The 14067-nt window shown below is 47.0% G+C and overlaps 2 protein-coding genes across 2 annotated transcripts in view; one reads left to right on the top strand and one right to left on the bottom strand.

Moving 5' to 3' along the window:
• rmc1 (regulator of MON1-CCZ1) overlaps positions 1–13528 on the top strand; it is a 41623-nt gene extending 28095 nt beyond the window's left edge. The window contains exons 15-20 of the mRNA XM_033019535.1: positions 439–558; positions 5069–5149; positions 5232–5336; positions 7332–7400; positions 10350–10575; positions 13378–13528. Of these exons, the coding sequence (XP_032875426.1) occupies positions 439–558; positions 5069–5149; positions 5232–5336; positions 7332–7400; positions 10350–10575; positions 13378–13457 (681 nt within the window). The 3' untranslated portion in view covers positions 13458–13528. The remainder of the gene's footprint in view (positions 1–438; positions 559–5068; positions 5150–5231; positions 5337–7331; positions 7401–10349; positions 10576–13377) is intronic.
• LOC116972149 (NPC intracellular cholesterol transporter 1-like) overlaps positions 13479–14067 on the bottom strand; it is a 36994-nt gene continuing 36405 nt past the window's right edge. The window contains exon 25 of the mRNA XM_033019534.1: positions 13479–13908. Within this exon, the coding sequence (XP_032875425.1) occupies positions 13829–13908 (80 nt within the window). The 3' untranslated portion in view covers positions 13479–13828. The remainder of the gene's footprint in view (positions 13909–14067) is intronic.

The raw sequence follows: 14067 nt of genomic DNA, 5'->3' as shown, positions 1-14067 counted from the left end.
GTACCTGCACTCCTAGATCTTTCTGCTCTACAACATTCCCCAGGACCCTACCATTCACTGTGAAGGCCCTGCCCTGGTGCACTCAGCAACGACTTGTATAATCTTTTCACACTGAAGAAGGGATCCGACCCGAAACGTCACCTATTCCTTTTCTCCAGATAAGCTGCCTGACCCGCTGAGTTATCCAGCATTTTGTGTCTATCATTGGTATAAACCAGCATCTGCAGTTCCTTCCTAAACAATTTGTACAACAATGTCCCAACTTCTATACTCAGTACCCTGACTGCTGAAGGTTGCCAAAAACCTTCAGGCATGCCAAAAACTTTCGTCACAGCCCTGTCTACATGCGACGCCACGTTCAGGGAATTGTGTACTTGAGTTGAATGTTAACATGAGATGACATGCTCTGCAGTAATTGGGGTATATCTCCACGTGTAGGCCATGGAGTCGGGAGCAAGCCGTGGCAGTTCAACACAGAAGAGGCCGGTGCGTACACAGGCTGTCATAGACCAGTCAGATATGTACACGCATGTCCTGTCTGTGTTCACTGAGAAAAAGGTAAGCAGCACTCCTGGCCCGAAATGTCGTGTGTCCATCCACTCCACAGATGTTGCCTGACCCACTGAGTCCCTCTAGCACTTGTGTTTTGCTCAAGATTCAAGCATCTGTAGTTCCTTGTCTCTCCCTTAATGAAAGTGGGGATTATGGAATTGATTATGGAAAAGGGAATAGCAGGTAAAATCAGAGGGAGCAGAATGCGTGTGTAATGCAAAGGGAAAAGCAGGATGAGAGTCAGAGAGCAGTGCAGCACGGAAAAACAGGCCCTTCGGCCCACCTTGTCCAGGCTGACCAAGTTGACAAAGTGGGGTCCCGGCTAGATGGGGTGGTGAAGGCTTTCGGCACACTGATCTTCAGGTCTGAAGAATGGTCCCATCCATGTTTTCCAGAGATGGTGCCTGAGCCGCTTAGTTATTCCAGCACTTGGTGACTTGTGTGAAGAAGATTTCTTTAAGGATCTTGGGGCTTCAGAACTCTGTTCTTCCGGGGTGTGGGGAGCCGACTATTTTAAGGCAGGTATAGAAAGAGATGATGTGCAGGAGGAAGAGAGGATATCAGGTATGGTGCTGGCACGGGGGAGTGCGGGGAAATGACAGCCAGTACGACACAGGCCTGGACTTAACTCCTGTGAACGGATAATTGATGGTGAACATGGACTTGGTGGGCCGAAGGGCCAGTGTCCATGCTGTACCTCTAAAGTAAAACTAAAGGCTCTGCTCTGGTTGTTTCCTCTGCACTGTGGGTGCTTTGTGAAGGAGTCAATCCTAAACTAATGTCGACCTCTGCTCACGGAAAGAAATTCACAGGAGATTTATGGCACACAAGGCCACTTGGCCCGTCAGCTCTGCTCCTGAATCCCATCCGTCCACCGGCCCTAGGAAGGAGCTCCACATTGCGGCTGTTTATATGTGTTGAGGGCTTCTGGCATTTCACGTCCAAAGAAGGTGGCGCAGCGGTAAAGTTGCACCCTTACAGTGCCAGAGACCCGGGCTTGATCCTGACTACAGATGCTGTGTGTACAGAGTTTGTACGTTCTCCCCGTGACCGCATGCTTTTACCCCTGGTGCTCCCACTCTACAAAGACATGCAGGTTTGTAGGCAAATTGGTTTCAGTAAAAATCCTAAATTATCCTTAGTGTGTAGGATTGTGTTAGTGTATGGGGATCGCTGGTCGGCGTGGACTCGGTAGGCCTAAGGGCCTGTTTCTGCGCTGTATCTCTAAACTAAGCATAAGGGTCTTAATCTGAAGCATCACCTATCCATGTTCTCCAGGGATGCTGCCTGACTCGCTGAGTTATTCCTACAACTTGTATCTTTTTACAGTAAGATGCTTTTTGCATACAACCCAACAAAACCATGCTATTCACAAGCACAATCACCCATAAGTAAAAGAGTGCAACAATTGAGTAAATGTTTTCTGAGACATATATTCCCAGCCCCATCTTGTAGCTTTCAAATATTCTTAGCCTTGGAAACATAGAAAATAGGTGCAGGAGTAGGCCACGGCTCTTCGAGCCATTCAATATGATCATGGCTGATCATCCAAAATCAGATTCCGATTCAGATTCAATTTTAATTGTCATTGTCAGTGTACAGTACAGAGACAACGAAATGCATTTAGCATCTCCCTGGAAGAGCGACATAGCAAATGATTTGAATAAATAATAATAAGTGTCCGGGGGGTGGGGTGATTGGCAGTCACCGAGGTACGTTGTTGAGTAGAGTGACAGCCGCCGGGAAGAAGCTGTTTCTGGACCTGCTGGTCCGGCAACGGAGAGACCTGTAGCGCCTCCCGGATGGTAGGAGGGTAAACAGTCCATGGTTGGGGTGAGAGCAGTCCTTGGCGATGCTGAGCGCCCTCCGCAGACAACGCTTGCTTTGGACAGACTCAATGGAGGGGAGCGAGGAACCGGTGATGCGTTGGGCAATTTTCACCACCCTCTGCAATGCCTTCCGGTCGGAGACAGAGCAGTTGCCATACCATACTGTGATGCAGTTGGTAAGGATGCTCTCGATGGTGCAGCGGTAGAAGTTCACCAGGATCTGAGGAGACAGATGGACCTTCTTCAGTCTCCTCAGGAAGAAGAGACGCTGGTGAGTCTTCTTGATCAGAGTTGAGGTATTGTGGGTCCAAGAGAGGTCATCGGAGATGTTGACTCCCAGGATACTGAAGCTAGAAACACGTTCCACCTCCGCCCCGTTAATGTGGATGAGGGTGTGCGTGCCGCCCCTGGACTTCCTGAAGTCTACAATGAGCTCCTTGGTCTTCTTGGAGTTAAGGACCAGGTTGTTGTCAGCGCACCATGCTGCTAAGTGCTGGACCTCCTCCCTGTAGGCCGACTCATCGTTGTTGCTGATGAGGCCAATCACCGTTGTATCATCTGCATACTTGATGATGGTGTTAGTACCATGTACAGGTGTGCAGTCATAGGTGAAGAGGGAGTAGAGGAGGGGGCTCAGCACACAGCCCTGTGGAACGCCGGTGTTCAGGGTGAGGGTTGAAGGGTTGTGCTTGTCTAACCTAACAGACGGGTCTGTTGGTTAGAAAGTCCAGTATCCAGTTGCAGAGGGAGGGGTCGATGCCCAGGTTACCGAGTTTGGTGATCAGTTTTGATGGTATAATGGTGTTGAATGCTGAGCTGTAATCGATGAACAGCATTCTTACGTAAGTGTCTCTGTTGTCGAGGTGGGAGAGGGTGGAGTGAAGTGCCGTTGAGATGGCATCCTCCGTACTCCTGTTCTTGCGGTAGGCAAACTGATAGGGATCCAGTGTGGGGGGTAGGCAGCTTTTGAGGTGTGCCAGGACCAGCCTCTCGAAGCACTTGGTGATGATGGGGGTAAGTGCAACTGGGCGGAAGTCGTTGAGGCTTGCCGCAGTGGAGTGTTTTGGCACTGGCACGATGGAGGTGGTTTTAAGGCACGTGGGGACAACTGCTTGGGCAAGTGACAGGTTGAAGATGTCAGTCCAGACGTCTGTCAGCTGCGCAGCAGTACCCCGTTCCTGCTATATCGGGTACACACACACAAAGGCTGCTGCCCAGAGTAGGTGAATTCAGAACTAGAGGATATAGGTGAGGAGGGACAGATTTAATAGGAATCTGAGGGGTGACCATTTCACACCGAGGATGGTGGGAGTATGGAACAAGCTGCCAGAGGAGGTTATTGAGGCAGGTACTATTGCAACGTTTAAGAAACAATTAAACAGCTACATGGATAGGACAAGTTTGGAGGGATATAGGCCAAACGCAGGTAGGTGGGACAAGTGTAGATGGAGCATATCGGTGTAGGCAAGGTGGGTCGCAGGGTCTGTTTCCACGCTGTATGACTATGACTCTTAAAGGCCGGTTGTCCTGGTGGCAGCACTGGATTGGTGATGCAGGGATTCTCTGCAATGTGGAGAATGCCTCAGGGAATAACTCACACGTAAAGTTACATTTGGGAGCTGGAGGTGGTTGAGCACTGATTATTATCATGCCAGTAAAAATGTATATGTTCCTGCATGTGATGCGGGATCTCTAACCATGGACAGACTCCTCCACTGGAGTCTGTTAGTAAGTACAGTCACAGGTCAGCTTGAGTGAACAGCATCTCCTGAATGTGTGCAGTCATTCAGCACCGAAACAGGCCCTTCGGCCCAACCTGTCTATGCCATTCAAGATTTGGTAAATACAGAAGAGAAATACTAATTGAGGACCTTGCCCATCTCCTGTGGCTCCTACCCAGGTTTGGCCCATATATATCTCTCTAAATCTTCCCTATCCATGTACCTGTCCCAGTGTCTGTTAAATGTTGTTATGGTGAATGAATTTGTTATATTAGCATTGTGCCTATGAACACACATCGTGGATTTGGAAAACTACTGTTCTCTTTACTCTGAAATCTGAAGAAGGGTTCTGACCCAAAACATTGTCTGTCCATTCTCTCCACAGATGCTGCCTGGTCTGCTGAGGTCCTCTCGCACTTTGTGTTTTGCTCAATTCCAGCACCTGCAGTTCCTTGCCTTGATTACCTTGCTCAGTTTCATAAAACCCACTCCAGGCGTCAGTGTGTTCAGATTGTGATGCTGGGGTTGTTGCTGGTGAGAATGTGGGCAAGTTTCACGCGGGCAGACTTACTGGTTATGTACAGCAGATTAGCAATGCATTCATGGTTTTGTCGCATTAGTTTAGTGTCATTTTAAGATGCAGCGCGGAAACAGGGCCTTCGGTCCACCGAGTCCGCGCCGACCATTGATCACTCCGTACACTAACACTATCCTGCACGCAATTTAGATTATACTGAAGCCAATTAACCTACGTCTTTGGAATGTGGAAAGAAACCGGAGCACCCGGAGAAAACCCACATGGTCACATGCGGAGAACGTCCAAACTCCGTACAGACAGCACCCATAGTCAGGATTGAACCCAGGCCTCCGGCACTGAGGCGGCAGCTCTACCCGCTGCACCACCGTGCCTCCCTTGGTGTGCACAGTTACTTGTGTTCTGACACTGTTTAACCTTGTGAATTGCAGCAGGATCTCCCACACAAGTTTATCAGTGCCGTTCTGATGGAATACATCCGCTCTCTCAATCAGTTCCAGATCACAGTCCAGGTAACCACTCCCTTTACTTCAATGCAAATCCAGATGTTGTTGATGCTGTGATTTTGTCTTAAAAACTATGTTTTCATTGCAGCATTACCTGTATGAGTTGGTCATCAAAACCCTTGTCCAGCACAGCATGTTCTACATGCTGCACCAATTCCTCCAGTATCATGTACTCAGTGACTCCAAACCACTGGTGAGTTATCCCTCTGCAGAATTCATCATTGGTTTATTATTGTTATCGGTGGCACAGCGGTAGAGTTGCTACTTCACAGCGCCAGAGACCCAGATTCAATCCTGACTACAGGTACCGTCTGCACGGAGATTGCACATTCCCCCTGTGACCGCGTGGGTTTTCTCCGGGTGCTCCGGTTTCCTCCCACACTCCAAAGACGTGCAGGTTTGTAGGTTCATAGGCTTGTACGTTAATAATTTGTAATTTGTCGCGAGTGTATGTTGGGTAGTGCAAGTTGTATAGGGATTGCTGGGCGGCACGGACTCAGTGGGCCAAAGGGCCTGTTTCCGTGCTGTATCTCTAAACTAAATTAAATTCACTATCAGCTGTTTGCTTGCAAGATTTTTATAGGAAGGCATGAGAATTCTTTAAAATAATTCTGATCAAAAAAATATATAAGCATATTGATTCTGAAGTATTTTTAGACGCTCATCAGTATTTACTAAGAAGGTCATGAAAGCAAAAGAATTAAGAAAAATAAGTAGCAATGTGTGGGACCACACTGAATGACAAGAGGAAGTGTGTCAATCCTCCCTGCCTCTTTCCTCTCCAACAGTCAGATCGCCAGTTTCTCCGGGTGCTCCAGTTTCCTCCCATATCCCAAAGATGTGCAGGTTTGTAGATTAGTTGGCTTCTGTAAATTCCCCCTAGTGTGTAGGATGCTAAACTAGAATAACACAGAACTAGTGTGTGAACAGGTGATTAATGGTCAGTGCAGACTCATTGGGCTCTAAACTAAACAATCCTTCACTCTCACCTTCCTCCAAGCTAATTTTGAATCCACTTGGCAAGCTCATCCTCGATCCCATGTGATCTAACCTTCAGGGCTAGCATACCATGCAATACCTTGTCAATAGCCTTGCTAAAAGTCCACGTAGATAATGTCCACTGCCTTGGCCTCCTCAAATCTTGGTGACATCTTCAAATCATCAGCAGATTTGTGACACAAGATTTCCCACACACAGACAGATAATCTATAACTCCCTTAAAGTGGCAACTCCAAGTAGAAATAGTGGCAAAGAAGACATGGTATGCTTGCTTTCATAGGTTGGGGCATTGATTATAACAGTCCAGAACTTTGGTCAGTCTCTGTATTGCGTGCAGTTCTGGTAGCCTCACAGCAGGAAGGATGTGGAGGCTGCTTTGGAAAGGGTGCCGAGGTTTACTAGGATGTCACTGGATTACTAGGATGATGTCTGGATTATGGAGTGTTAGCGACAGGGTTGGACAGACTTGGATTATTTTCTCTGGAATACCAGAGGTTGTGGGGAGGCCTGATGGAAGTAAAAACAACTATGGCATAGATAGGGTGAGCAGTCAGATTTTATTCCCCACAGGATGAAAAAAAAATCAAGTACGAGATAATGTGAGGGGGCAGTGTTTAAAGGAAATGTGTGAAGCAAGTTTAAAGGAGAGGTTTTCTTCAAACAGAGAGTGACTGGAATACACTGCCAGGGTTGGTGGTTGAGGCAGATATGATAGTGGTATTTAAGAGACTTTGGGCTATGGACTTGGATAGTCACGGTGGCGCAGCGGTAGAGTTGCTGCCTTACAGCAAAATGCAGCAGCAGAGATCCGGGTTCGATCCCGACTAATGGTGCTGTCTGTATGGAGTTTGTACGTTCTCCCCGTGATCGGCGTGGGTTTTCTCCGAGATCTTCGGTTTCCTCCCACACTCCAAAGATGTACAGGTTAATTGGCTTGATAAAAATGTAAAATTTGGCGATATGCAGAGTACTGCCTTGCCGACTACACAATTCAGAAGGAATGGAGGGAGATGGATTATGTGCAGGCAGGTAATAGTCTTGGTATCAGGTGGGCCTCACACATTGGACCTGTAATTCTACTGTACTGTTCTATATTCTGTAGCTATGCTGACTATCCTTAACACATCATGTTTCCATGTTGGGTGACTCCATGACTCTCTCTGTACCTCATCCATGATCTATCTTTCAGGCCTGCCTGCTGCTGTCACTGGAGAGTACCTATCCACCCGCTCATCAGTTGTCTCTGGACATGCTGAAGGTAAGTCCATTGTTCGACAGCATTCTCCTCGAGCCTTACTTACCCAAAACTCGGACATTAACCTCTACCTCCAACAAAGCATTTCTGAGGACTGCCGAGGAGGGGTCTCTTTTCCAGGCAATATTATGAAGTACGTTATCATCTGTACAAGTACAGTGCAGTGAGCTACAGGTACAATGGAAGCTCAGGATATGTACGTCCCCGTTAGAGTGAAGGGCCAAGCAGGCAAACGTAAGGAAACTTGGCTGACGAGGGAAATTGAGGCATGGGTCAAAAACAAGAAGGATGCACGGGACAGATATATAGGCAGCTGGGATCGGGTGTATCCGTGGAGGAGTTTCGGGAACTAAGGAGTAAACTGAAAAAGGAGATCAGAAAGGCAAAAAGGGGCAAGGAGATAACTCTGGCATTAAGGACAATCCCAAAAGATTTTATAAATACATAAGGGGGAAAAGGGTAACTACAGAGACAGTGGGACCTCTCAGGAATCAAAGCGGTCACCTCCGTGTGGTGCCACCGGAGATGGGCAAGGTCCTCAATGAGTATTTCTCTTCTCTATTTACCGAGGAGAGAGTAAGACAGAGGAACTTGGGGCAGTCAGTGGAAGCATCTTGAGATCTGTCTGTGTTACAGTCGAAGTACTAAAGATACTATCATGTATGAAGGTAGACAAATCTCCAGGGCCTGATCAGATATATCCAAGGACATTGGGAAATCAGAGAGGAAATTGCAGGAGCCCTGGTTGAAATTTACGAGTCATCCTTGAATACAGGAGGGGTGTTGGAGGACTGGAAGGTGGCAAATGTTGTGCCTCTTTTCAAGACGAGCTACAGGGAAAATGCTTGGAACTATAGGCCAGTGACCTTAACAGCTGTAGTTGGAAAGTTACTAGAGAATATTCTGAGGGATAGGTTGGACGAGCAAGGGCTGATTAGGGATAGTCAGCATGGTTTTGTAGGTGGGAGGTCGTGTCTCACAAATCTGATTAATTTTTTTGAAGATGTGATCAAAAAGGTTGATGAGGGCAGAGCTGTAGATGTTTTATACATGGATTTCAGTAAGGCATTCAACAAGGTTCCGCAACGTAGGCTGCTCTCGAAGGTTACATCGCATGGGATCCAAGGAGAGATAGCTGAATGGATAGCAAATTGGCTTCATGGAAGGAAGCAGAGGGTGATGCTGGAAGGTTGCTTCTGGGACTGGAGGCCTGTGACTAGTGGTGTGCCTCAGGGTTCAGTGCTGGGCCCGTTACTGTTTGTCATCTACATCAATGATTTGGATTAGAACATACGGGGCAAGATTAGTAAGTTTGCAAATGATACAAAAGTGGGTGGTTTTTCAGATAATGAAGATGGTGGTGAAAGATTGCAGCAGGATTTGGATCAATTGGCCAGGTGCGCTGAGGAATGGTTGATGGAATTTAATACAGAGAAGTGTGAGGTGTTGCATTTTGGAACGTCTAACAAGGGCCTCTGGGGAGTGTTGTGGAGCAGAGGGATCTAGGAGTGCAGTTGCATGGTTCCTTTAAGATCGAGTCGCAGGTAGATAAGGTGGTCAAAAAAGGTTTTTGGCAAATTGGCCTTCAATAGACAATAGGTGCAAGAGTAGGCCATTCGGCCCTTTGAGCCAGCACCACCATTCAATGTGATCATGGCTGATCATCCCCAATCAGTACCCTGTTCCCGTCTTCTCCCCATAACCCCTGACTCTGCTATCTTTAAGAGCCCTATCTAGCACTCTCTTGAAAGTATCCAGAGAACCGGCCTCCACCGCCCTCTGAAGAAGAGAATTCCACACTCACAACTCTGTGTGAAAAAGTGTTTCCTCATCTCCTTTTTAAATGGCCTGCCCCTTATTCATCAATCAGAGTATTGAGTATAGAAGTTGGGAGGTCATGTGCAGTTGTTTAAGATGTTGGTGAGACCGCTTTTAGAGTATTGTGTTCAGTTCAGGGCGCCATGTTATAGGAAAGATATTGTCAAGCTTGAAAGGGTTCAGAGAAGATTTACGAGGATGTTGCCAGGACTAGAGGGTGTGAGCTATAGGGAGAGGAGGTTGAGTAGGCTGGGTCTCTATTCCTTTGAGCACAGAAGGATGAGGGGTGATCTTATAGAGGTGTATAAGATCATGAGAGGAATAGATCGGGTACTTGCCTAGAGTCGGGGAATCGAGGACCCGTGATTTTAGATTCAAGGTGAAGGGGAAAATATTTAACAGAAATCTGAGGGGTAACTTTTTCAGTATGGTGGGTGAATGGACAAGCTGCCAGAAGAGGTAGTTGAGGCTGGGACTATCCCGATGTTTAAGAAACAGTTGGACAGGTGCATTGATAGCACAGATTTGGAGGGATATGGACTAAGTGCAGGCAGGTGGGGCTAGTGTAGCTGGGACATGTTGGCCAGTGTGGGCAAGCTGGGCTGAAGGGCCTGTTTCCACACTGTATCACTCTCTGACAAAGTCTTGCTTGCAACAGCATCACACAAAAAATAAATTATACATAACATTTTGAAAAGACTGCAAAAAAACCAAGAAATTAGTAAAAAAACATAATTAGAAGAATAAACAGATCCACGGTAGTACGAGAGGTGATCCGTAGTGTTCCATTGCCGGGGTAGGATTAGGGTTGTGCAGGTCAGTTCAAGAACCTGATAGTTGTAGGAAAGTGGCTGTTCCTGAACCTAGTGGTGTGGGACTTCAGCCTTCTACCCGATGGTAGCAGTGAAAAGAGGGCATGGCCCAGATGGTGGGGATCCTTGATAGATGCCGCTTTCTTGTTGATGCTTTCAATGGTGGGAGGGCTGAGTCCACCACTTTGCAGCCTCTTGCGTTGCTCTAATTCGAATTGCCGTACCAGTCAAGATACTTTCCTGTTGAAGTCAGCGGAGCAGAGGGAACAGCCCAGCCCTGTCTACCCGGCTGGTCATTGACAAGCTCTGTTGGTGCTTACAGCGGCTGTCTACAGCCAATGACGAGATCGTGGAAGTGTTGCTGTCCAAGCACCAGGTCCTGGGGGCTCTCCGCTTCATCCGCAGCGTCGGTAGCCATGACAACATCTCCGCCCGCAAGTTCTTGGATGCGGCGAAGCAGACGGGAGACACGCTGCTCTTCTACACTACCTTCCGCTTCTTTGAGCAGAGGAATCAAAGGCTACGAGGAAGCTCACACTTCACCCCAGGTGAGCATTGACCACGTGTGGCCTGACCAGCACAGCAACTCATTACAGAGTATTAGTAGATTCATACAAAAACAGAACAGTAGGCAGCATAGTGGTCGAGCAGTCCGAAGAAGTGTCTGAGTTGGAAGAAGGGTCTCAACCTGAAACTTCACCTATTCCTTTTCTTGAGATGCTACCTGACCTGCTGAGTTACTCCAACATTGTGTGTTTAGTTCAGTGTAAACCAGCGTCTGCAGTTCCTTCCTACAGTGGTAGAGCTGCTGCCTTAGCAGGTGTGGTACTGACCGCAGGTGCTCCCTGTATGGAAGTTATATGTTCTCTGTGACTGTGTGGGTTTTCTCCAGGTGCTCCAGTTTCCTCCCACATTCCAAAGATGTGCAGGGTTGTGGGTTAATTGACCGGTAAAAAAATGTTAATTGTCCCTTGTGTATAGGATAGTGCTAGTGTACGGGGCGATTGTTGGTCGGTGCGAACTCGGTGGGCCTGTTTCCACGCTGTATCTAGTCTAATGAACAGGCTCTTCAATCTACACCATCGGCCACACATCTTGTTAGGCTGCACCTCTTGTCAATGACAACATGCTCAATGTTCACCCTGCAGCCTCATTAATGCTTTGGATTCTGTCCCTCTGCCAACCTTGTTTAAACCTACCTGTGTAGCACTAGAAAATATGTCCCTAGGATATTGGTTCCCCTCTAGTTTAGGTGCCACCCGCCCCTGATACAAGTCATCTCTGCCCCAGAACTGAACCAATGATAGAGCATGATGTCTGGCACATTGCGGCCCAGAGTCTGTTCCTGTGCTGCACTATTTTGAGGTTAAATACCATCTAAATTTCCTCTACTGTGTGGCTGTAGGGCAGCAGCTCTAGAAGAGAATAGGGCCGTTATATTTCAATGCAACTAAGCACATCTTTCCAGCCTCTGGACATTCAATCTAATAAACAACATTCATCTCAGGAGAGAATAAAAACTGCAGCTGCTGGAAATCTACAACTCACAAATACTGGAAGTGCTCTCAGGTCGTGTGGGAAGAGAAACAAAATGTTTTGGTTGAAGACTGAAGGAAGAAACAAGTTTATCTGAAGGGGAAAAAGGCAGAGGGGAATTTGATGGCAAAACTGGGATGACGACAGGGATAAGTGGTGTACAAGGTTCTGGTCAGTGGGTGAATGGGATGGTAGGAGAATTCAGGAATTGGGAACTGCAGAGCAGGAAGACATTTGACTGAACTATTTCAGAGAGAAAAGCCAATAAATCATTGATCAAAGTGGGACAGGTTGGGCAGTATAGATTCCAATCATTCTGAAGGGCCACAACCCAAAATGTCATCTGTCCATTCCTTCCCCAGATGCTGCCTGAACAGGTTCCTCCAGCACTGTTTTAACTTGGAATTTGCTCATCCTTCTAGTAAAGTGGAAGATTTTGCAGAGACAGCATTGGTGGCATTTCCCCCTGTAACCTTGGTAGCATTTCTTTTTTTTTTAAAGCCTCTAACAGAACATGAAAACAGGCACTATTCTAAATGGTTTTTCCTTAAAATTGTTCCCCTGAGCTTAACAGGCACTATTCTGTTAATCCTCACAATTGTTATTTGGAAAGTTGAAAGGAGACCTGATATATAAACTGAGAGGCATGGATAGGGTAGACTGAATCTTTTTCCCAGTGTGGGAATGTCAAGGACTAGAGGACATAGCTTTAGTCAGCAGGGTAAGCTTAATGAAGATGTGCAGAGCAAGTGTGAAGAAGTGTCTCACCCTGAAACATCACCCATCCATTTTCTCCAGTGATGCTCTAGCATTTTGTCTTTTTAGAGCATGGCAAGCATTTTATTTTTTTGAAAACACAACTTGGGGTAGCACATTGGTACTGTTGTAGAGTTGCTGCCTTACAGCGCCAGTCCCAGTTTCAATTCTGACTATGGGTGCTGTCTGTCCAAGAGTTTATATGTTCTCCCTGTGACAGTGTGGCTTTTCTCCAGGTGCTCTGGTTTCCTCCCACACTCCAAAGATGTACAGCTTTGTAGGTTAATTGGCTTTGGTTAAAAAATTGTCCCTAGTGTGTTGGGATAGTGCTAGTGTACAGGGTGATTGCTGGTCAGCCCAGACTCGGGCCAAAGGGCCTGTTTCTGTGCTTTATCTGTAAAGTCTAAAAGGCCTGTCCCACTTACGCGACCTTGGCTTGCAAATTACACTACCTCGTGGTCACTTGAGGCGTACGGGCACCGTATGGCCGCGCGGGGCTGGTCCCACTTAGAAGCGCTGAGTTGTGCGTGGCTGGTCGTGACATCGCGCAGGGCTCTAAAATTCTTGCAGTGGCCGAAATCTTCGCGCACCAACGGCCTGTCGGCACACAGGTGCATTGCGGTCGTACGCAGCCTCTTGACGGCGTACGCCTAGCGCGTGGTGATCCGCGATGACGTCACCGCCCGGTGTGGCGTTGCGTGATGACATCACCGCCCGACGCCCAAATTCAGTAGGCCCGCCTCCTGCCCAGCTGATTGGTAAGCATGACGCAAATACGTCACGCACGAACTCCGCTTCCGTTTGGTCGCGCCAAACGCACACAATCGCATGCAAGTGGGACAGGCCCTTAAGGTCAAGACAATAGTGGGCATGTGAAAGGCTTTTAGACAGGCATGTGGATATGCAGGGAATGGAATACAGATCACATGCAGGCAAAGTAGATTAGTGTATATTGATATCCTATTTGCCACAGACATTGTGTGCTGTATGGTCTATAGAAATGTAACCCTGAAACTAATGCATAAACATTGTAACACTGATTTTTCTCTACATTTCAGGAGAGCACTGTGAAGAACACGTCGTCCACTTTAAAAGTCTTTTTGGAGAAGAAGCACTTTTGACAGCACTGGCTGTGTGAACTTGGGACCAGGCAATGAACTTGTGAATGTTTGACTTTATTAAATAAAAAGACCATAAAAATTAGCTATACAATTGGCATATATTAAAATTCATTAGTGCCACTTTCCAGCATCATTCCTTGCACAACTTGTCAACTGGAAACACTTGCATTGTAATTGGCAATTCACCAGATCCACTTCAGCTAAACTGTCAGGTTACAAACCAGTAAAACAGTTACCTTGAATTAATAAATAGTCATTTGTGAAATAGCAAACGGACTAATTTCCTGAGTTTGGAAGACATTCTGCATTAAACTGCAAAGAGCTCAGATTCCAAGGGGATCTGCAAGTTATCATTAGCAGTCCTTGTTTCATAGCATCCGCTTGGACCCTACTGCAATAATCTCTCCCGCTCTGTACCCTTGTAGTGATTGTGCAGAACAGAAAGCTTTCCTTTGTTTACGGATGGACCTAAACGACAAAATAAATTAAAGTCAGTTGTTGGGCAAATTCTTCCAATTATACATTCAATTGCATCAACACTTGTACAAGACAGGGTGGCACAGCAGTAGAGCTGCTGCCTCACAGCACCAGAGACCTAGGTTCAATGCTTATTACCGGTGTTGAATA

Source organism: Amblyraja radiata, chromosome 4 (assembly GCF_010909765.2).
Source record: "Amblyraja radiata isolate CabotCenter1 chromosome 4, sAmbRad1.1.pri, whole genome shotgun sequence".
Classification (NCBI taxonomy): Eukaryota; Metazoa; Chordata; class Chondrichthyes; order Rajiformes; family Rajidae; genus Amblyraja; species Amblyraja radiata.
The sequence above is the reverse complement of the archived record's forward strand: the minus strand, read 5'-3'. Positions and strand labels throughout refer to the sequence as shown.